Source organism: Bombus pascuorum, chromosome 10 (assembly GCF_905332965.1).
Source record: "Bombus pascuorum chromosome 10, iyBomPasc1.1, whole genome shotgun sequence".
Lineage (NCBI taxonomy): Eukaryota > Metazoa > Arthropoda > Insecta > Hymenoptera > Apidae > Bombus > Bombus pascuorum.
In genome coordinates, this window is record NC_083497.1 from 11,343,047 (window position 1) to 11,367,936 (window position 24,890).

Here is a 24,890-nt window from a genome sequence, read left to right on the forward strand (position 1 = left end):
TCTCTATTTTATGAAAAAATATGCTCTGCTTTATCTGAAATAAAATGACAACATTGAGCTCGAGAAATTCCATTAAATACATTGAATTACAGGAATCAATTTCCTCTTCAATACATATAAATTTAAATTATTGTCTGGTTGAGCAAAAGTAAGATCTTTGACGCTTTGTATACATAAAATTGTTTTTATAAATTTATGAAACGACTAAATAGTTTGGAATTTCCTGAAATGAAGGTATTACAATCTCTTATCGTAGCAATAATATCTTTTAAAGTAATTCATGCTCGTACATTAGTAAATTTTTTTGCACAGAATAGAAGATATTTTTAATTTTTCACGCTAAATTTCCATTTCCATTGACTATAACGATAACTTGTCCGAATTTAAATTCATGTTATAAGAAATTCAGACGAATATTATTCGTGAAGATTCATTATTCAGCAATTAAGATTGAGAATTTCATCATAAATTTTAAAATACACGTTATTTATAAAAGATTTCTTCTTTGACATGGTTAAAATTTAACGCGTGATATTAACCAGACAGATTTAAACTTCGAACAAAAGGCATTTTATATAGTAGCGAGCGTGTAAATAGAAACGCTCGCATATAAATTGAATCAACTCTATTATAGAAAGTACTACATATTTTTGTTCTTTTTCTGCAACATAAAAGTTCAAACGTACGTTTCTTGCACTTTGAAACGCTATAAATACGGAATGGCTTCCAAATTTTTATCCCCAGTACTAATTACTAGACTGTAGGTTTTTATACTTTATAATATTACGAGTGAAATTGAAGAAACAAAATGAAGTAGCGATTTCTTTTCACCAAGTAATTATGTCGACAAGTGGTACACTCTCTATTTTTCCTCTGTTTTTCATATTATATGTATTCCGCGCTCTTTTAAACGCATAAACATCTACAGTCTAATAATCGCCAAACTAAAAATTAAATTTAATACGAGAACCATATGCACTAACCAAATGGCAATGTTCTCCAGAAAATGGAAAGATCTCTGTCAGTTTACAAAGCGTGTGAAAGTGGGATTGGTAGTCACGTTCAAAGTTTTGCCTCTTAACGAAGGAAACACGAATAAGCATAGTTGAGCCTGACGAATAGGGAACGAGTATTCTGAGAGAAGGACGAGGTTTTGTTCTGTTTCACAGGCACGTGTGGAGGAAATATCGAAACAGACGAGACAGATCAAGTGGATTGCCCTGGTATAGGAGTGTGTACTTTCGAGACAATACCGCCGAATCCTTGCATCATCAACCCCACTCGAGAAGCACGGCCATTCAGTCTGCCACGAGGATTCTGTCTGCCCAGGACGTGAGTATATTACGTCCCGCTATCTAGATGCATGCGTTTACCGGTCGCTTCGCGTTCACCAGCTCCATTCCGTACAATTTTCAAGGGATCGTCAGGGTTTAGGTCAGTGAACACACCTGGCTCGGCCGAGAAGTGTCCCTGACGCGTTCGGAAATCGATCCTCCGTCGATAATTTGGTAGCGCACGATGCTAATTTTGACAACGCTCGGTGAATAAATAAAACGTGTTCGGCCCGCTAGAAAACCAAGCCACGTTCTCGAGCGTGGAAAACGGAATTCTCACGCTCCAGTTGCTTCTGATCTCGATCCGACCTGTCTCCTGACTTTGGGCTCATTTTTCTTCACGAGCTTCAACAATAAAACCAAGTTACAATAGCTTTATGCAAGCAAATTTAAAAGATAACGCGATGTACGTGATTTTTAACACTTTAAGAATACGACGAGACGACGGAGAATTTAGATATAACATCGATTAAGAGTTTTCATATGATATCGGACTTTAAAATTGTTCTTTTATCATATTAATATATTATATTGTTCGTATTAACTTATTATATCATATCAACGATATATTATATTAATTGCATTACGTGTGATAACATTTAAAATATGACATTCATATCCTAATCGTGGTACGATATTTTACAGCTTGCACCAGTCTCTACATTGTTGCGTTATATTTTTCCTTATCGATTGTTAGTTGACGCGAATCAATCCGTCAAACCTTAACAAAAACACGACGAAACTGACGAGTTCACGCGACGGTTTAACAAATACTTCAGCTTGAAAATAACGATGGGGATGTCGGCTCGTAGCGAGCGAATGGGAGGAAAAAATATAATGGACTTTCCCTTGAATTGGTTGCCCGGCGAGTGGATGTGACACGTACAACAACACAGCGTACATTGCTTTCCCATTATGCGACATCAACGGCATTCAGAGGAATATCTTTATCTTTTTTTTTTAATCGTATCGGAAACAACGTGAATTTTTGTCGACGCGAAATCTCATTTTTCGCTCCGGTTATTCCATTAATCAGCAAACGAAAACGTTCGAAGAAATGTTCGCGGAGCGAGCTCGAATCCCTTCCGGTCTCTGCCTATTATATTCCAGATAAACGCACGCGAAGTTGGCCGAGAACGAAGCGTTACGATTATGCTCAAAGTTTGCATGGTCACGTAATTATCTCCGATTTAGCTTGCGGCCTGGTATCTCTAAGGAAACACTCGCGCCCGAAGAAAGCATTCGGTCCCTTTGGCCAAAGTAAATCCCTCTTAAAAACGAAATCTCGGTGTTTTAAAAGCCGATTTCTTCCCGTTTACGCGGATCGTGATATTTTAAATGGCCCTCGATAAATCCCGCCGCGAATTCGTTCGCGTATCTCCTTGTTTGGCGAACATTTTCCGCTTGAATTTGGAAAGTCGGTTTCAACTTGGCCGGCTTTCAAATCCAATCGAAAGTTAGCGCCCAACTCTGCCCGCTCGTTGCAGCCACTTTGCTCGTTCGGTTTTCATTGCTCAGGCGTCGATCAGATCGTTGGCCCTCGTACAGTGGCACATCGAAGCATTCGAACGCTCGTAGAAGCCTTCTATTCACGTATTGCGTGTTTTATCAAACATTTGGAAATTTCATTAACGTTATAACGAGAGACTATTTGTCACGATTATATTAATTAAATTTGAAATCAATTCGGAAATGTACACAGAAGTTAAAGGATATGTATTTCGAATATACATTTCATAAAGACTTGCGAATGGTTAAACGTATAATTATTGGTACAAATGATCTCATTAAAATATTAAAATATCGACCGATATAACGGATAATTAGCTGCTTAAATAACGTTGTAACTTTTATCAAGTGTATGTATGTTTCCAATAAATATCTTAACTTCTATGTACTGCTTCGAGTTCGAGTCGAAATGTTTCGCGCGACATGTATAGTGTATTCGGAACAAGTTTCCACATTTTCGTGAACCCGTGTACACATTCGTTGCGTCGATCAATTAACATCGAGATCGCGATAAGAAATGCGCGCAAACTTCCTCCAGTTGGTGCGTTCTCAAATGCGAGGAGAAGACACCTAATATTTATCGATCTGCGTCAAAGTTCATGGATCGTGAAGTTGAACGTGAACGAATCGACAAGGAGATACATCGATTGGAAATTTGAAAGCAACGCGGCGTTAAGAGTGCATTGGCGACGAGCATAGTCCAGAAACGTGGAAAGCGGAGGAGACAAACGCGCCACCATTTATCGACTGCAGCTGACACAAGCTCCGTTCGTTCGGAATGCAACGAGTTCCTATCGGACATCGATCGAATATGCAAAAACGGCGCACGATCAGAACCAAAATCTACGGAGGGCTCTACGCTACGTCGCGTCGCTTCGTGTCGCGTCGTTGCGGTTTGCATTCGGTTTTTAACGGTGAACACGATGCTTCGTTGCTGTAACCGCTTTGCGGCCATTGCAAACATACGCTGGTCCCTACATCGACTTTAAGTCGGAACAATGTGGGTCAAATGACTCGCAGGCACAGGCCTCGCGCGTCGTTGAACACCCGGCTCGTTTCAACTTTACGATCAACCGTCCCGCCCTTTACGATGACTTTTCATGTCAGCGACGCCTCCGCTTATCTTCTTCCGCAGTTTCAAACATTTATATCACTGAATGATCCGTTTATGGATTTTTTCTACCAGACGTCTCGCGACTTCGAAAAACTCTGTTAAACGGTGCATTCGCAATTAGGATCAACGAGGTTACAAAATCATTATGAATCATTGTTAAGAACACAGGATCGTATCTTTTAGAGAGGAACAATTTTAATCGATCGATTTTATATTTGCAATTTCTGCCTTCTTATTTGATTTTGATATTAAATATACGCACACTATTGCAAGTATGGCGCGCCGAGTGTAAAATATTGGGTTTATAGGTTGTAGATTTTTCAAACCGCGAGTATCAATTACGAAACATAGCTGGCGGGTAATTAGAACGCTTATGTGTACTTTGTAGGGATGGAATGGAGGCCACCAATGGCATTTTTCAAGGTTCACAACGACGCTTGAAACGCAACCCTTTTACCGGATGGAGTCCCGCAGTTTGTGAAATGAAATCTCGACTCCGTCAAACACACTTCGGAATCCTGCTTTCATGAAATTATTGGCCTGGGAAGTTTAAAGAGAATTTTTATTTTCCAGGGAGCTTCGTAACTAAAAGGATGGATTTGAAAAAATGTTTGATATATGGACTAGTTTCAACGATGACGTTTAACCTTATACGTAAACGTTTCTTACAGAGAAATGTTTCAAAAGTTGTTTTGCATGAAATTTCATTGCCCCGGTTCTCGAAGGAAATGTCATTAGAAAGGTGGAAATCAATGAGTGCGGTTTCGGCTTTATTCTGTTTTAACATCGAGAAATAATATATCGAGAAACAAAATATCGAGAATAGTGCTGACTCAAATAGTTTGTTCGATGGACCGTCACGAAAAAGCGTTCGTCTACGATACGTAGTGCTATCCATTAATTTTATCGACCGTTCGGTGACACGGTGCACCGCTCCCGATCAGTGTAAGCGATCACACACGTATATAAAGCAGGATCGTTCAAGTCGGGCTGAAAATACCGAGAGCGGTCGTTCTGGTGGCAGTCAGCGGCAGTGACCTGATTTTAATTTCACGCGTGCTCGATAACAGTCACCGTGCTTAGATGAGTTGCGCGAGAGAACCACCTTTCCTGTCGGTGTGTTTCGCTTACCTCGAGCTCGCTTCTCTCCTGCCCGGCGTCGTTTAATCGCGCGCCGCTCGCCAACCGGAACGTAAAGCGACACTTCGTTTTTTGCAACGTTGTGCTCGATCTAGTTCAAAGATTTTTCCTTTTTTTGGCTCATCGAGATTACCAACGGAAGACACGCGAGAACACATCGTCGGTTTGTTTATTGTATAACGATCGCGTAGAAATAGGAACGAAGTTTCTGAAACTTTCCGCTCGACTTACTCTCTTTGACGAGTCCAGTGGGTCTGTGCCTAGCATCTTGTCACGGTGCAATTTCTACGAACGGAGATGCTCTAGATGAAAGAGAGCTAACGTTTAAAGAACGTATGCAGGTGTTAGAAAAAGGGACTCGAGAATCTAACGAGAGGCAGGAATACTTGGTTTTTCATGCGAATCGCTGTACGGGACGTAAATGGACGTACGACATTACGTAGTCGGGGTCAAGGAAAATGTGGCGCTCCAGCTGAAATGGGAAATTGCCCGCTCAACGCTCGCTTTTTTCGCAACGTCGGTGTTCTTCCTCTCGCTTTACGAGCACACCAGATCGGACAACGAAAACGACGCCGCGGGCAACTAAAGGAAAAAAGCAGGGCTTCTTGACTAAAAGGTGTCTAGTTTAAACGACAAGGGTTGCTTTTCGAGAAAATAAAATTACTTCGTTCTTGGATATGCGAAATGCTTCACCGAAAAAAGATATGAATATTTTAATGATCGTTCGTAGCATAGTCTTATTAAACGTGTACGCTTGAAGAATGAGCTATTTCTAGGAGATCTTGTATCTTTAGATTTGACAAGTCTTCCCGACTATATAAATATATCAAAATATTCACTTGCGAGGCTGTCAACTAGCATCGAAATTAGAATATCAACAAAAATAGATTTATTATTTTTCTTTCGGTTTTAAAAGACTTTTTCTAAGGACATTTAGTAGGAAAAATATCGGATCGATGGGAGACGAGGTCGGAGAGGAGTTGTCGGAAAATCGTGAAAGAAGCATCTTGCAATGGAAGAACGTCGTTCCCCCAAGCCTTTTTAAACGAAACGCGAAACGAAAAGACATCGTCCTCGATTCTTACGTGGCCGCGGCGGACCACAAAAGTTCACCGGCTGTGAAGCACTTTGTCCGCCCCTTTTGCCACCGTTTGCCCGCCCAGCAGAAACCCGTAGGGCATAAGGGCACCCGCTGCATTGGCGTCGCTCGCAGTTGGCCACGATTTTTCTGATCTTTAAGTCGAAATCTCTTTGTCGGTGGCCCGTGCCAATATTTGCTGTCGGTCTTGGCGTTCGCTAAACGATCGAAATTTACCTCTTTCTAAGCTCTCTAAGAGGGAAACGGGGAATAAACCGCATCGCGTTCCTACCGAAAATATTATCGTGACCGGAGTTGTGCCGTGTGCTCGCGGACCAAACGAGTCGCTGAAGAAAACGAGGCTGCGACCGCAAATCCGTAACGAGCGGCATTCAAGAATGGAAACGACGCTTTTGCACAAAGTACACCGCGGCCCATGATTATCCACAGAAACGCGTACAATGCATGCCAGATGGCGGCGCGCACTCATCGCACTCCTTTCTATGCCGTGCATCATTCTCTAATGTTGGAGTTACTAAGTAGCCAGCTTGCACTCTCATTATCTATCCCGACTTTTTCGTAATTCGAAGCCAAATTATACGATGTTAGAGCAGATTACGAGTAATACTTCTTGTAGATTTACGATTATCCACTTATTTATATTAACCTTATATTTCGAACTCACCCTGCTAAACACTCTTCGTCGTTTCGTTAATTTATTCGGCCTTTATCGTCGGATTTCGATCGTTACGACAAAACGTATAATTGTCCGTGAACCATGCAGCTTGGTAATCCGTGTAATCGTTTTAATACCGATAAATACTCGTTAAATGCGGATCTAAGCACGGCTTTCGTTACATGCTGGCGTTATCTTCCGCGCGTTCTATTATTTATGGCCTTGCAACATAGATCGTGCGATACATTAGGCTCAGGAATATCATAGCAATTAAGCGCTTGTTCTTCGCGTACAAATATTTCATAGTCAATTTGTTTGTTTGCTTCGTCGGTTTATTCAAGATAAAACCGATGTACCCTCTACTGACGGAAGATACAGAATCTAATTATTTCTCTGCCTATTCACGCTAGCGTACGAACAATTAGAAACGTCCCGTAATTCGAGTCAGTTTACTACGTAGTGATCACAATCGCTGGGAGAAACTTGAGGCTATGAATAGTTATCGATGCAACCACGATCTGTCGCTGGATAGACGCCGGATTTACAGTCTACGGTGCACTGATTTCTCCAATGTGTCAGTTGGTCTGGCAGGTCGAAAGCAACGTAGGTATCCTCGTCTGGCACGTACGGCTCAGGCTTGCATTCGATTTGCATGCAGGAAATTCGAGCATCGTTCTAACCAGAATCGATTACGCGATACTCCCATTTACGGACAAATCTCTCGACTTTTCATCTCTCGATCATTAACGTTGCTTCTACGTCGGACGGCTTTTAAAAAAGCTATTCTCAAAAGTTTGTTTCAAACTGAAAATACGATTTCGAGTAATTCTGAATGAGAAGTTGCATCGGATTCAAAGGGAATGGAGTGGAATAAGGTAGGATTATTTCAGTGAGCTAAACTTCGACATGTTAAAAAAAGTAAAATGTAAAAGTTGACATAATGTAATTGGGTTTGTATATCGCGAGATATTATGTCGTATGTTAATTCCATTATATCTAAATAGAAAGATAATTTTGGTGCGACACGTATAAACGTATTGAATTTTAAAGTTGCTCTTCTATAAAAGACGGAAAATGTGGCTTGTCACGTTTTTCGCTTCAAACTTGTTCGTAATTGAATCGAGTTTGATAAATTACAAGGTAAATTTGATCCAAATATTCTACCGTCACAAATAACCTTATCTTACTCTATTCCCTAGGAAAGGTATTACGGGATTGCTGGGGTCGTTTTAAGGGATCACCGCGGTGAATTTATACTTGCATTAACGTAGTTACATAGTCGATTCCACGGACTCACGGTAGATCGGGAAGATTCGCATCATCTTAGGACAATGTGTCTACCTAAGCGTGTCAGCCAATATCTCGTTTGACGCATGAAGGCCATTACGGCCCCGTTTGATAGTTTAATCACGACCATCCCTCGTTCTTTCTCCTTCGACCTACTTCTTTAACCCTTGCAACATTAATTCGCAATTTTGGACGGGCAAACGCTCCCTAAAGAAAATGGAACGTGTTATTTGACTTTGGGGGTTAAATTGTATCTCTACGCTGTTACGATGCGATCAATTATCCTTTAATCAATGACGCAGTTTCGTTCATAGCTGCTCGTTCTATTTTTCATCGTATACTCCTTATTTGACGATAGTGCCTTACCTCTGTCCATGTTTCAGGCGATAAATGGTAATACAGTAGATTCGCGCAGAATGCGAACGTCCTACATGAACATACTATATTTCTCATCTATGTACCAAACTCGATTTCTCTTATTTTTTATGTAACCCTTTCGAAGCGCATTTCTTTCATTCGTGATACACGTTTCACTCTTTCACTCACGTTTCACCACACTTCTAACTGCAATTCGTAGAACTATTCGCGCAACTATTCGCGCACCAAATAGAAAGATACTCTTTATTATTTTTCTATCTTCGGGACTTTTCGCATCACTTGACTAACTAATCAACGAAATTTCACGCACTCGCACTCGCGATTCTAAGGACGAAGAAACGTGGTTTGCTGGTTTGTAGGCACGGTGGGGTGTCGAGAGAATCGGTGCGATTACCGAGATTTCGGGACGTGGCACGATAAAAGATTAGATCTGTCGGACGTGCACGGCACAGGCACGGGCTCGGCCCGCCATGGTAGGTGCTTGAAACTGCACTTTAATCTCGCAAATGATGCGAAGACATGGCTCCTCAGGTGAAGAATTCCAGTGAAAGAATACCGAGCCAGGATTTCGAAACCTTTGACTCGTTTATCGCAGTATGCTCGAGACGAGAGACGATTTCTCGTGTGTACGATCAAATTGGAGTGTTGATTTTTGTAACGCTATTCCGGTGAATTGAATTTCAAGGAAAAATACAAAGGACGAAAGAAACGTGAAAACATGGAAATGCAACGTCGTTCCCTATCGAAACGTCGATAGTACCAGAAATAACAATCCAAATAATACCGGCGAGAAAACACTATCGTGCTTTCAAGAGACAGAGTATTCTTCGCTTTGAGGAAAGCGTCTATGGAAACTCGAGCTAGTTATGCGCGAAAACCCCGACTCCGACGGTACCTTTGTACAAGCGTACGTGCGAGAGACGCGCCCAACGTACACAGGGCGCGTGACACACGTGCAAGTTATGTTAACAATGCCTGCATACGTACGATCCCGATCCAATTTTCCACGTGCTCCGAGAGCGTATCGCCACCCAGGGTAAGCGGTTTACGGGCTCGGCATGTCATAACGTGGCCACCTGTCTAAATGCAATTGCGGATCGCGCGGTGAACCGACACAGGCCGTTGAATAATTTTACAATCGTCGAGTTTACAAAGTTCAACCCGCAAGCTTTCGACTCGAGAGAATCATCAAGTTCGAATATGTCGCTAACGTCTCGTCGCTTCGAGGAATATGGACCGTATAGAGCGCGATAATCGTGATCGACTAACGCGGACAGGTTTTAAAAGGTTCCATATGGGGGAAGTAAACGACCTTTTACGGTGAGCTACGCGAGGCACGGCCTCTAGATGTAAGAAGAAAGTCGAATAAGGCTATAGTCGCGGTAGAGGCATCTTCTGACCAACCAACGCTCTGGCAAATATAGGGAAGTTTATTCGAATCACCTATGCTTGGACGTCTTAACTTTGCACGGAATAACCAAGTTTGCGTATTATAAGAGACCATTGGCCTTTGTAAGAGCGAAAGAACTTGGAATATAAAAAGGAAAAGTTTCGTTAAGAAGGAAGAAATTCGTTTTCACTACAACGACGTGAAAAAGCAATTTCTGAACACTCGATCTTCGAGAACACCGTGACCAGGAAGTTGGGTCACGTAATAAATTACCCGTCAATCGAACACGCCCGCCCTTCTCTTCAACCCCTAAAATTATAATACGGAGGCAAAACTGCCGATATAAATTATGCAACGTCGTTAAACGATTGCCACGTGCACAACCGAGCGATAAATCTCTTTACTTAGGCCGCGAATCTAATAAATTTCGCGTTACCAAATGACTGGAAAAAATACCGCCTCGATCGGGAAATATTCTCGCGTTTTAATCGTGGCGGTAAATCGTCCACGGTATCCACCGTCGCGCACTTCATCATCGAAACACAATTTCTCGTTTCATTGCCAGAGTCAGTCCTCCTCGCGACGATAAGTTGCGAAGATCGAGGAGAACCACGGAGATACGGAAAATTTAATTTCTTTCTTGCGGACTGGACATCGGCGGGGTTGAGTTTCGTGACGTTTTCGGGGTGGCAATGGTGCGTGCCCAATTCCAAAGGTGGTAATTGGATTTCTACGAAATCCCTTCGTTCGTGGCAGCACATGGAGGATTACCAAGGATGGGTCCGCGTCAACATCGTCGAGGACGTTGCGTTCTCGATCGCCACTTTTGATCAAGCCCAGTGGACAAAGTGTTTCCCGTTTGATACTCTCGGCTTCTGCCTCGTTTCGATCTCGTCTGTGTGTCGATGGAAAAAATTGTCGGCGAAAATAGCGCGGCGTAGGAATTGGCGGAAAATAATCCAGAGCGAAACGAATTTTCCAATCGACGACACAGCACTTGAACGACGAACGATGTCTGACGATCTCCAAAATTTCGTTTAACAAAGTGTTGCCCGATTTTCGATCTCCACGTTCCTCGCGCGGTTTTCTATCGAACGCAGAGTGCTTTTTCCCTCTGGATTTTCCATCGACGAGTTTCGACGATGCGTGCATCGTGGTTCGATTCGTTGTTCGTTTTTCCGACGGCGATCGTGGCCGAGCGGACGTAATCTCATCTTTCACGGAACGATCGACGAATCGGAAAACGTTCTTCCGTTAAAACCGGCCGACCTCGGCTGCGCGCAGAACACTTTCACCGATGGATCGATTTCTTGGAGGATTTTCCAGCGCGATCCTCGACCACTTCGATCCAACTATTTTCCAGTAATAGTAAGCGCGAGGCTTGTCTATGTCTGCCGCTAGTTGCTCGCGTAGTACTCGAGGGTGGGGGGTACCGCGCGCCTTCTTAAAGCTTTGCGGTTTTTTCAAAAGCGGCGCGCCGTCCCCACCATCGTCAACTAGCTCCCCCACTACCGGACGTTGCACTTCGTTCCTCGTTCGACTTGCATTCTCGCTGTCTCGCTTTCTCTCCAGCGTTCATTTGCGTCGCTATTCGTCCATCTCTGTTTATCTGCTCTTATCTCTCTCCGGTTTCCTCTTTCTCCGTTCCACCACCTCTCCGTTCCTTCACCTCTCTGCCCCGCCATCCTCCCGTTTCTACTCCTGCATGCCTCTAGCTCTTTTTCCGACACGATCGCCTGCATCGGCTGCACCAGCTTGGCTATGCAGCTTCGCACGATCTCTTCGGCCCTCTCTCTAGCGAATTTTACTTCGCAACAGATTTAATCTTTTCCTATCCAATCGAATTTCCATGATCCGCGTTCACGTAAGAACGTCAAGGTATTTTCGTGGAAATTTATGGTACGTCCGGTTCGTTATTGCCGCCACGGATTTCACCAAGAATCGCAAGGTTGAGATTTTTACGAGCATGAATAATTTATGTCCTAGTGCGAGGCAAAGATGTCGCAAGATTTAGCGAACGGTTTATCGGCTCCGTTGCAACGCGTTTGTGACGATTACTCAAGGCCTACCTATAGTGCAAGATCGACAGAAAAGCTGTTACCATTTCTCCAAACGAAGTTTTAATCCATCTTTAAAAGGAACTACGGTTTTCGCTGTTGGCTTTGTAATTTTCGGCCAAATTTCGGGGGAATATGGTACATTGTTACGGGGACTGCCTGTCTGAGTAACTGTAAGATAAATAAGGGTAATTATTTCCGCTACCGGGTTCGCTTCCGTGGTGGAGTCACGCGAATGTTTCACGAAAACGCGAGCATCTGTCTCTTCATCGACGATACGCGGTGGTGCGAAAATGTCGATTAATCCTATCTTCCTCGTACACTAGCTTAATTCCACGCGACAGGGTCTCGCTTCAGAGAAAGCTAGGCTATCGCGCAAGATATCCTTCTTCGCGCCGATTCGCATCGATGGGAGACGTAAACTCGGACGAAATTGAATCCGATCGACGGATCAATAGACTTCTTTGGAAAACTCTTGCCAGTCCAAGCTTCGGGTTTTGCGGTTTTACGGTCACGGTATGCTACATGCCAACGTAGTAGCAGCGACTCATTTTTCTGTCAGACCCGCGAGGAGCGGGGGGATAGAGGGGTATTTCTCTACTGTCGAAATTGCCTATCCAGACAAATTTCTTTTCGTGATTCTTTTTTGTTTTTCACCGGCTGGACAGCATCGACAACGTTGGAACCCTCGGTTAATTCGTCCGCACGGCCCAAGAACGCGGTGATTCGGGGGTCCGGGGTCGAGATAAAATCCTACCACGGTAAAATAAGCGGACGGGCCGGCACTCCGGAGAGATGCACTTGGCTGCAAGCGGGGAGAACTAGCTGGACGCGGCGCTAATGCGCCTGCTAACCTTACTTTCGCATTGCTAGACTCAATTCATGCCAAGGCTGACTGGGTGCGTTGCCCTCCATTGCCCCTATACTGCCGTCATTGGTGGCCTCCTCTCGCCCCTCGGGAGCCCTGGCAGTCGCCGTCGCCCGATGCCACGCCGCCCACCGACAGTTTCTTGCCCCCTTCGACTCCGCTTCACCCCCTTGCCAGGCCTACCAGCTTAGCCCCTGCTAGGCGACTTCGTCTTCGGCTGCAACTCCGGCTCCAGCTTCGACTCTCTGCCTCCCTGCCTTTGGTTTTCGGCTTCAGCTTCGCTCCTGACTTTGGTATCGCCTTCGACTTCGACGTTCGACTACGTACAGCCGACTCGCAATCGACCTCCGGCCACCGTTGCAATTGCCTTAGACCTTAATCGGTTGTTCACAGTCTAAAGTGTCCCAATTTCTCTTCATTCCGATTCATACACATTGCAACGCAGCGGTCAACTTCCCTTCAGGATTAAGTTTCCTCGTGATTCTATTTAGTATCCTTTCGTTGCACATTCTTAAAGTCTGCATACATATGCTTTGCGCCATAGATGTATTTGTGTTTGCACGATGCTCGAAAAATATTTGACTAGCAGATCGTCCCGTCCGAACGGAGCAAGGAGCACGGGAACCGTCACGATTGATAGGCAAACGATTCTCCGAGACGGAAATAAAATTCGGAGGAACTGTTTTTGGATCGAATACGGGAAAGTTATTTCCGTTTGCGAATAAGCTGTGCTCCTCCGCTTTTATTATTCTTTCCCACTGCTTCCCGAGATTTTGTGGAATTTCTCTTTTTGTGGTATTTTTCGGCAAGTCGTGGAGATTCGCGTGGCTCGTAATGAAACGTCGATCAACGTTCTCCATGGTGTTCCGCTTGGAAGACAATAGGCGTCGCTCGTAAAATTTTTATACGTCCGGTTCTACTTAGGCCCCACCGATGCGACAGTCTTTCGATACCAGAAACGAACTTAGAACGTAGACACGCATCAAAAGTTGTAGCTGGCCGAAAACTTTCCACGCTGCGTTGGAACTGTTTTCATTATCGCCGTATCGTAGATTGCAAACATATGTTTGATGTTTGATAACGCCATGGATGGCCGTGGTTCGCGGATCTACACGGTTGCCTACTATTTCGAGCAAGGAACGCGCTCGCGTTACAACGGGCAGCACTATTTCGTCTCGACCCCGCCCATAGACCGCCGCCTATTATTAAAATCCTGCAGCACGATATAAACTCTCCCAAAAATAAAGCTGCAGCATCGCGCTCGACGCATCGCTGCGCGAGTTTTTCAAATCCGTTTGCCTCGCTCGCGAGATGGGTAAGATCGTTTAGTTGGAACAACGTTGACTCTCCAATTGTGGGGCGAATTACATCGAATCGGTGAATCGGATTGCTAAACGCGATTCAGAATTTTGTTATCCTGCAGGATAAATAAAGGAACGAAAATGACGGCTGCGATCACTGTCAGAAGAACCACGGCTGTGTATTTGCATTAGCTACGAACACGTCGTCGAACGCAACGCTTATTTATAACTTTTTCATCCGGCGAGTTCTCTTATCTGGCGCCTTGCCATCGGTGCCCCCACTTCCTTTCTCTTCATAGCTGCTTCTCGTTGCAACTGCACAGCACGTTGATCACGACCGGCACGGTAGCATCGCGCTCGTCCTACGTTCGGAGCTGCGTTATTTTACAATTTTACGCCGACAGAGTATCGTTCTACGTTTCGGACTCCAACAACGATCGTCGAAACGATCGAGCAGTCTCGTGCTTTCCATCTTTCGCAGGCACGCGTTGCTGGAGATCTCGAAATTCACGGAGGTAGGCTCGCAGATTTCTCCGCGGGTCGGACCTTTTTGCGTAGCCAGACACGGGAAGACATAACGAGAAAGAGGACACAGGGGAGATACAAGACGAAAAAGCAACAGATCCCCGCTGATCGTGGCTAATCGATTTTCGCGCTGTAACGAGCCGATTGGTATCAACCGGCTCGATAAACTCGACAAAGCGTGACAGGAGGTTGCAAAGGCCACGATGCGTGACGCACCGTGCAGGTTACGTTTAACGCGAAGTACCGAGCCACGCTCGGTTATCCTATGGAAACTCGTTACGTAACGAACTTTTTCTTCGCCGTACTCTCGCGATCGATAATTGCCAACTATGTCTTTATAGCGGAGCTTATAGATAATGCGCGAGAGAATGCAACGTAGATCGATGTACGCGCGCATCTCGCGAAGGATGCAGCTCTCGTGATTGCTCGTCCTGCGCAAGCTGGAACGATGTACAAGGTAGAGCTGTGCAAATTGGCGTGCACGTTGCCGTGCACGTTGCGCTGCTCTCTTTCGGAAGGATGCAACCCGCTCGAGCTGCCGCCGTTCCGTACACCTGTTTACATGGGCGCAGCGCGCGGCCACGTTCGTATTAAAAGGATTTAACGTGGCGTATATCGCGCATCAGGAGTCACGTTCGAAGGAGCGGGTATTTCGCCAATGGGCTAATATCGCAGCCAGTTTTATTCGCCACCTTTAAATCCATTTGCAGATGCGTCGTTGGAAGCGTTCATTTTTTCTTTTATTTACGAGACAAACTTTTTTAGTTACATAAAATATATCACGTAGAAGGAAGAGACACATTTTTATATATGGATAAGTTAAGAACAAATGTTCCACATGGAACAAAGGATTCATTTCTTAAGCGTCTTGACGATGCATTTAAAAGACAATGATTCGAGTCGGGTAGATGTTTAGTCAGACACGGTATAATACCTTTTGGACCAATTTATTTCTAAATATAACGCTTGACATTAGTTCTCTATTACTTAATACACGATGACTGAAACCGTTGCGTCGTAATTTTGCAAATCAAGTGGCACAAGACATACCTGTAGAAAGATTATGTCTGGTAGCAATACGCAGGCACGGAACACTTTGTTACTCATGTTTATGCGAATGTTGCATCGCGACGTTGGAATTTTTGTCGACTTATTTTATTTGTTATTTCGTTAAAACATGCGACATACTTGTCCGCGCATTGTTAGGACGAAAGTGCCACGTGGCCTTGCATCTTTCAAGGCACGCGCTTATATTCGAACGGTCCGGTCGTCATGATTCACGAAGAAAGTTATGCGGGCCCTGTCAAAATTCTATACACTTTGCCCATTGTTCTGTCATCGCAATTAAAATACATCCTATGCAAGTGTGTTACGATCTTAAACGATGCGACTCGTTTCGCTTCCAAAGCAGTTCGACCTAACAACGAAAGTAGTTTGAGTCGCGACCATCGACGTGGTCAGACCACAGCTCGAGTTTGCAGCTGACGAAACGTAGGTAAATACGAGGCTATCGATCTCTGGATCGTGTCGCAACCGCGTTTGTCGATATCCTCTCGCATCGCGACTCTATATTCCGTGTTTCCTACTCTTGATAGATCCCACTATCGTTCCCAATATTATAGTTTTGTCCCTTCAACTTCTGTCGAGCAGAAACCAATAAGTATACCTGGAAGTAGGATTCTCGGCGAGCTCTTTGTTTCACTTACATGCGAAAATTTCATTTCATTCTCGGAGCATAGATTTGAGAAATCCGTAACTCGATAACAAGTTGCCCTCGTGTTCGCCAACCGTTTGCCTCGAATTCCGAATCTTTGATGGAAGCATGAAAAATATGGAAATATTTTGCAGAAATATATTTTTATAACTGTCAACTTCTCTACTCCAAGACAGATATATTATTCAAGAATTTGGCTATACACAAAGCGTTTCGCAAAGTAGTGAAACTTCAGCGATACGTAATACTCGTAAAACATGGAGATTATCGGTGACCACGATAAGTTACAACGATGGTTAAGAGTCAGAGACCCTTGTTTCTAACACTCTGTACGATTAACGATATTAATGGCACAGAAGAGAGTTTGGAACGGTCGGTTCGTCGAACCGAGTGTGGTTGGAAATCGGAAACGATTCGCGAGGGCCGCGAAGAAACGCATCGCGGTTACTCTGGTCGCGCGATTACACGATTCTCCAAGTTCGTCCATCCGACTGTCCATTCGTCTGTACATCTGTCCATCCGTATGTCCGGCCGACCACCCGTCCGTCTGTCCGTTCGTCCGGTCCACAGTCGCGTTGCTTCGTCCGTGGGGTAGCTGACCTAACAGAAGGGGTCGTTGCACTCGGTTGGGCCCGCTTTCATCCCCTCCACGTCTCTGGTTCTTCTGGTCAGCCTCGCGGACCTAACCGCTCTTCTTCGCCTCCGTCGTTTCCTTCTCCTCTCTCTCTCTCTTTTCTTTCCATCTCCTCACCTCCCTTTGCTTTTTCCTCTCTGTCTTCTTTGGCCCGTTCTTCCTCGCGTTTCTTCCTCCTCTTCTTCTGGCCGTTCGTTGGTTCGCCGCGCGAAGAGAGAGCCACTTCTTCGACCCCCCTCCCCTTCCCTCCTCTTGCTCGTCCTTCTATCGTCGTACGTGTGTTGTTGGCCAACCTACTCAACCCCCGAATGTAGCCGGGTCCAAAAGAAATTATAGTTATTTACCGTCGGCTCTTTCGGATAGTCGGTTATTTCGCGGTAGTTGTTCCCTCTCGTGTAGGCATAACTCGACTTGGGAACCGAGAGACAACTTCTTTGCTCAGTTCAGCGGAGGGATGAGAGTCACGATAGAACGAGTCGGCCCGGGTAACGAGAGAAGGAGACGGATAGACGAAAGAGAGGAGGGAGGAATACGAAAGAGATACGGGGAAAGGACGAGGGCTGGTAATGCCGGTGATGTTGCTGCTGTTGCTGCCGGTTTCACTGATCCCAGCACCTATGTCGAGAAATGAGGAATTTCCTTTTTCTCCTCTTCTTTTTTCCTTTGACAAGGGATTCGCGATAAGTATCCGCGTATACGATTCTCTTATCTCGACGCGCAATTTCGAGGAAATTATGATTCGCCGTACGGGATTTCGCTGATCTACCCGGTGCGGGCCTTTTCTTCTCGCCTTTTGTACTCTTCCCTTGTTTTCTCGCCTCTCGCCTCTCGTCGTGTAGAAGACCGACGGATTAAAGCGTACTTGCGAGCCAAATTAGACGAGCGAGGGAATTCGCCGGTGCCGTGTATTGCGCGCAATTGTCACCCGGATAAAAAAGGAACGATCGCTCCCTTAATGTCTGACGCAACGCGATAGTCCGTTGGAAAGAAAGAGGAACGAATCGCGGAGGCCGTGTTGGATGCAATAAGAGCAACCGGAGGGCAGATGCAACGACTTCTAGATCGTGGTTCCTTCCTTCGGTTTCGTGATCCACTCGGTAGGAGTCAATGCCTTCTTCTCTCGACGATGGAGTGCACGGCCCAGGGGAGGGGAAAAAGAGGCCCAAGGAAATCACGCTGTTTCGACGGGATTCACGAAGCGTGCATGACGGAAATGCAGCGGCTCGGTTGTGCAGCGGTGGCACGAAACCTGGCCAAGACAAAAAGTTCTTCTCCGCAGGGGAGGAAGAGGAAGGAGGAAGCGTATAGAATGAAAACGAGAGAGGAAAGAAATCTGCTTGGTTCGAAGGGGGGTTTATCGGAGGAGGCCGATAGAGGGGAGCTAAGAGAAAGAAGGAGAAGAAGTTTTGGCGATGTGTGCGCGCGTGTTCACACTCGGAGGAGTCGCGACCAGGCTAGAGGTATCTTGCACCAATCGTGATTATAGCCTTCTCGTATTTTATTGCAGCGTCGGTCCACTCTCTTGTCCCCTCGTAATTTTCATTTCACGGGCTCCTGACGGACCCTGGATCGTACACGAAACCGCGTTCGAACAACGCGGAAGACGAAGTGTCACGCATGTCGATGATGGTAGTAGACGACAGCTCGACTACACGATTTGCTAAATTCATTGGATCGATGGGCGCGCACCTAGCTACCATTGCCGGTGCCATTTGCTGTCACCTCTCGTTCCAGCTACGTGACTAATCTGACTAGGCTGTAACGCGCGATTTGCCAGTTTCGATCGTCGAAAACGCACGAACAGACGTTCACGGATAGAGCTATAAATTCCTTTTGTAGGCGGAAAAATGGGAAACGGCGTTATCGATTCGCGCGACGCCGCCATTCCGCGAGCAAACTGCAGATGTAACGGGCCACGTGAACTATTCGCTCGCAGATTTAGGTTTTTAGAGCGAAATGGCGCAGTCTGGTTTATCGGGTGACGTAGGTGCCGCGCCGCGATAACACCGCTTGTTTGCCATGCGTTCGCGAACCGCTCCAGACTATGATAGAGATTAACTTATCTCGACTACGAACCACAAGGAAGTCTCTGTCCACTCGCCAGTACTATGTCAATATTATTTCAGTGACCGACGTCGTACAAACAACCCGGCCGAGACTCCAAACTGCGAAACGTATTTTACCAGGACGGACGTTTAGATCAACGCTCTACGCGTGGCTTCGTCGAAACAACAGATTCATCCCGCGAGCTCCGATTCAAACGCGAGAAAGTTAGGACAGCGTTTCATTTCGAATTTCATTCTGCGCGAAAATTAAACGATAACGTCGCGATCGACCTTGAGATTAAAGTTTCAAACTGTTTTGCGCGTGTTTTATTCTCCACGCGTTAGAATTTCCGTTTCGAATCGTTATCTAATCACGAGACGCTGCTCGTCCTCGAAAATTCAACGTTTTCAGGTCTACGCACGATCGCGTCAGGGAACGATTTCGTTTCGACCGCTGGAGTTCCGCGGATTACCCCAAATGAATCGAGCCCATTTGCATGCGCGCCGTTCGGAATACGAAACGGAGGCCAGGTATCGCGAAGGGTCGCGGAAATTTATTTTAACGCGCGTTCACAGGGCCGAGAGGAGAGAAAGGGCGTTTCACAAAGAGGGGTGAAATAATTTGTCGGACTAAAATCGCGAGATCCGAGGGGAAACCGAACTCTCTGGATGGTCCAACGAACCGGAGAAGCTTCATTCACGGTGCTCGCGACGTTCCAAACGAGCGCGTCCGCGTTCCTTTCGTCGTGAGACTTAAATTATTAATGCCAGTTGCTTTGGACACTCATGCAACATTTATAGGAGGCGGAGCGGCGGTTCGAGAAAACACGAACGAGAGATTCGCCGATTCGCCGTGAGCGAATTCGCTTGACCTTTATAATAAAAGCGGCCCGAAAATAAATCTAGTAGCCAATTCAGTGAACACCGCTCATTATAGTTCGACGATACGCTTCTCCTTCTTACTCTTTTCCAGCTATCGTACCGACACAGACGCTTTATAGATCACATGTTCAGAGTACGTACATTATCGTTCGTCAGCATTCCGACATTTTTGCCAGTTCGTAACGGTATATTTCAATTTGACCAAAGCGTACGAATTAGTGACGAATTGACAATTATAACATTTATTATCGTTTTTGAAATCAGCAGACCACAATTTACTCATATTACATTTTAAAAAACACAGTAATATATTTTACTGTTTATTACATTTGATAGAGTCGATGTCCATTTACCATTTAGATAAATAGCTCATGGAACTCCGATACGTATTAATGCCCTTGTCGGTAATTGTGATTTTTTCTTCGTACGAATATATTCACATAAATGAATTCTATAGGCAGGAGTTTGTTTAACTCAGTGGCGGTAATTAAAATTTTGTTTCAGTAAGCGAGATTCTACCGTATTACATGCGATTACAATTCAAATATCGCTGGTTATATTAACATCAGAAGTCGTCCTATCAGATTAGAATTTTAAGTATTCGAAGATAAAGACCAAGCGAAAGAATAATTTTACGAGATATGGTAATTATAAACGCCAGTCTCTTCGTTATATCTTATAAAAGTCAATTTGATCGCGTCATAATATTTTACGATACCTATTTAACATACTTTCGAACATGTGATATATCCGCGTGGTCGTTTATTTGTATGGAACGCGATTCAGAATATTCTATTTCGCTATTAGATTACGAAAAATCAATATCTTTTCCTTTTCGTTGGAACATTAGAAATTCAGGAAAACTTGCAATATTCGCAGCTCCATAAAAGATATAACTTAGAAAACACGAAGCTGGCACCCCGCTGGGGGTAACCACCCACATGCTATATTTATTTTTATTTTATTTTTTTTTTTTCACCAATAAGATATAACACTTTACCAAATGTCCATAAGGACAAATTGTAAAAAACCAAAATAAAAATAATTAAAAAAAAATATTCGCAGCTCTGCTTGCATTCGTTCCACTCAAGAAATAGATTCGTCTAATTAAGTCATACGATTCTAAAGTCTTCGTTCTAGATCTATAGTTTCTGTGCAACTCGAAGCCTAAATACACGCTGTTTAGATTTACGAGATGTTTTTCTAAACGATAGTTTGGTTAGCCTCGAGTTAATGTTCGACGAACTTAATACATTTTCAAGAACTCTCGATGAATATCAATCTCCGCGTTCAACGTTTATGAGCACCACTCATCGAGCAACGCATCGAAAACATGGAGTGTCCTCCACACAGATATTTTGTCGAATTATACTCGACTAAAACGACGTTCGAGATATTTTTGAAGAGTTGACACGACAGGTTCGATCCCTGTCACAAACAAACTGTTTAATCGCCACCGTTTCTACTTTTTATTTCTGACGTGGTGTGCGTCATCGAAGAACGGCGAGAGGTAGAACTTTTGCACTCAGAAAAGTGTACCATTTTTTACCGATATATCGTCTAAATACACTTTCATCGGCAATGCCATTCTGCTTCCCCGGGGCTCGTTCGAATGTGTCCAGGCAACTCATGACCGCAGTTAGTTTTGATAATAATTGGTACTATTATTATTACATGTTATTATTGTTATCGGTGATAATAATTAACAGATACTGTCCATTACTCGCTAGTGTACGAAAGGAACCAGCTAAAAATTACACACACATGTAACAAGCTCTGATAAAATAGGTTTGTAACAAGGTCTTCAAAGGACGATTTTTTCTCCAATTTTCAAGAAGGCTATTATTATCCTCGATTCGTTTATGATACATATAAATTATTATGCCAGATTCGTTTCGTTTGACGAGTTCCAACCATCGTTGTTCGCTTCTCGATCGCTTCGTTGTGTCTTTCGACGTGTTTCGTTGTAAACCATCGTTCATCCGCCTTTTTTTGGGACCAACTGTTGTTCGAGCTACCGTACGCTACGCACAGAAAAACGCGAAGAGGAAGCGTGGAAAAAGCAAGCGCAGTATCGGCAACTGCAGCACGGCCCGTGTCATTTAATTAAAGCTCCTCGGAAGGCGAACAACGTAGCGGGCAATGTTTGAAAATTTAATTTAAAAACTCATTTCGATGCAGCAACGGGCCGCGTCTCTGACACAGCAATTCTCAGATTAACGCTTCCGTTTTCTCTTTTTCTGGTTGGTCGTACTTCTATTTTTCATTAGTTTCTGCATAAATTCCTTCGGGCCGCCTCTCACCGGTTCCTCGCAACAATTTTCTTTCTCTTAACGTAGCCGAGAATTATCCAGCCTTGTTATCTTACCCATTGAGTGGAGAAACTTTTCTCCGCCTAGCGGTAATTTCAACGTGTCGCGATAAATCTGTGGTGAAATTATTAGACTCTGACTCTTGAAAAAATAGTTTTATCGATCGCGTGAACTTACATTTAATTACGTCTTCGTAACAAGTTCCTTGTTAGTCTCTACAAACGTTCGCCGTAACGAGCAACCAATTTATAAATTCCGTCTTCAATGAATTTGCATCCGATTTCCCGACACCGTTCTAACGTTGCATCCTCTGCTTCGTTATTCATGTACGAATGATTTCCAGCCACTATCGTATCGAAATATTGTAATCCGTATCGTGATTGCTGGCACACTGTATACATGGTTGGCGAGATTTTCGTTGCACCGAATATAACATGAATTCCAAGGCTTTAAACGAGATTTAATTATTTCCTAACGATTCGTCAGGGTTCGTCTTTTTCTCTAAATGTCCTAATATTTCTAACCAGAAATGGATACAATGGCGAATATATTGCTCTTTTAGAACAGAAGTTAGAGAGCGCAGAAAACTTACTTACTGATTGATCTACGTAATACAAAAGCATAGAAGACAGCGTGTATAAGACAGCAGATATACGGAGCAAATTCCACTTTCTTAAGACGTTCCCTCTGTGGAGAGAAGAAAGCGGTCGATTATAAGGAAGACAATAAGGAAGATGTCAAAGGGGTTGGACGATATTCAGGGGGTTAACAACGGTTTCCCTGGACAGAAATCGGAGATTCGCCATCCGGGAGTAGGATATAATGGCGTGGACGGTGCAAAGCTGGCGGCGGAATATCGCGACGGGCCATCTTTGGTCTTTGTCTCGGTGACCTCTCCGACGAAGATTGCTTTTGGGTATTATACGAGAGACGTGGGCATAATACTCGCACTACCTGGCCGACTGCTTGTGCTACCACTATTCTGTATACTAACGGTATACGGCGCAACGTATACTCGCATAACGGGCGACTGGTTTATGGCGGCCCACTAAGGAGAACTAAGTTCCCTCTATCCGAGTTACTAGCCGGTTTTCTACTAACGAGGCCTCGAGAAAGCCAGATCGCGATTTGATACGTCGCTAAAAAAAGACGCGCCACGCCGGATCCTCCCTGACAATTCTTGGTATGAGGTCATGGCTTAATTATTCACGCCCGTTTCGCTATATTTTATCGACGAATTTGCTAAATGTTGCCAATGTCTCTTCGCAACTTCAACGCCGAAGTTTCTATGGAATAATACATAGGTGGCCAGAGGCTGGAGGGACGAGTTTGTCACGAACTTTCTTACCATTCGCCACCAACTTTCCCTGTAGCGAGCTGTTTCTTTTTTTTTTTTTTTCGTTATTATCGATAGCTTCTCAAGTTAGATGCGAAATTTTGGGAAAATATCAGAGGCGAAGATGATTTACGTTGGAGGCTTGAAATACCGGCGACAAAAATAATACACGGTCACGAGAAATTCTTTTTCTTTCTCGCTCTTCTGGATTTGCTCGGAGTCTCTAATCCTAGAATTTCCTTACGAAACGCAGGACGATGCAAGACGAATGACGGGGAGTAGCTTCCAGAGGATTAAGCTAGCATTTCGAGAGATCAGACGACAAGATCATGGAGGAGGAGAAACCGGCACGAAATGATTCGCTTATGTAGTTTGTCCTGATTTTTCTCTCGTCAGATAACGGGCTCGTATCACAGGATACGGAGAGTCACTGCTGGAAATAAGAAGTCTGACGATCAGAAACGCGTCAAAGGCATGTTCCGCGACATTCCAACATCTCGTGGAATTTAGGTTAGGCGATAATGGCCCTTGTACGAGAACGAAAAAAGCATTTGTACTCTCTGTGCGCGTCACGGTGAACCTTGATTCGTTCCCTGACGAGGTCGTTGTCTCTCAACGGACCTTGGTAATGAATATACCACGTTGCGCCATTAGAAAACGACCTCGAAGAGCGTGATTCGACGCCCGCCGGAACATTAGACGTCCTTCAGTCGTGGCGAGTACGGCCTGATAATTTGGTCAAGTTGGAGTCGTGAGATAGATCGACGCGTTTCTAACACGAGTCCGCCTTAGAACCGGAATAGAACGAAACTGACAGCCGGCTGCGACCGTGGAAAAGTCGGCCAAGATCAACGAAAGGAGGAGTGTTGGTAATTCGTTTACATTGACACGAAGATGATACATTTTCTACTTTCGAGTCGTTTCCATCAAAAACGTACGATAATTTATAAAAGCGTTTGAACGTTCGTAGAAACTTTTTATCGATATATCGTGTGCGTTGTAGAAAACTAAAAATGTATCGTGTAATAAACACAAATAAAAATATTTTATAACCTGTAGAAGATTTCTATGGTAAGTGTTCAAATACTTTCGCGAGTCGGTCGGAACAAAGAAAAAAGAATCCTTTGTACGACTGAACATTTCACAGTTATAGAACGTAAATGGGTATTCATCGATATCCTTTGCGTTTATTGATACGTTAGTCGCATGATCGTATCTTTTACTTTTACACTTATTTTTTTTTTTTATGACAAAAAGATAATTGTTTTTAACGATGCGAGAAATATGGTTGAGGTTTATCGAAACCGGTT

The 24,890-nt window shown here is 44.3% G+C and overlaps 1 protein-coding gene across 1 annotated transcript in view; it reads left to right on the forward strand.

The window, feature by feature from the left end:
• LOC132911504 (uncharacterized) overlaps nucleotides 1-24,890 on the forward strand; it is a 57,087-nt gene that overhangs the window by 6,679 nt on the left and 25,518 nt on the right. The window contains exon 3 of the mRNA XM_060968195.1: nucleotides 1,170-1,332. Coding sequence (XP_060824178.1) covers nucleotides 1,170-1,332 — 163 coding nt within the window. The remainder of the gene's footprint in view (nucleotides 1-1,169; nucleotides 1,333-24,890) is intronic.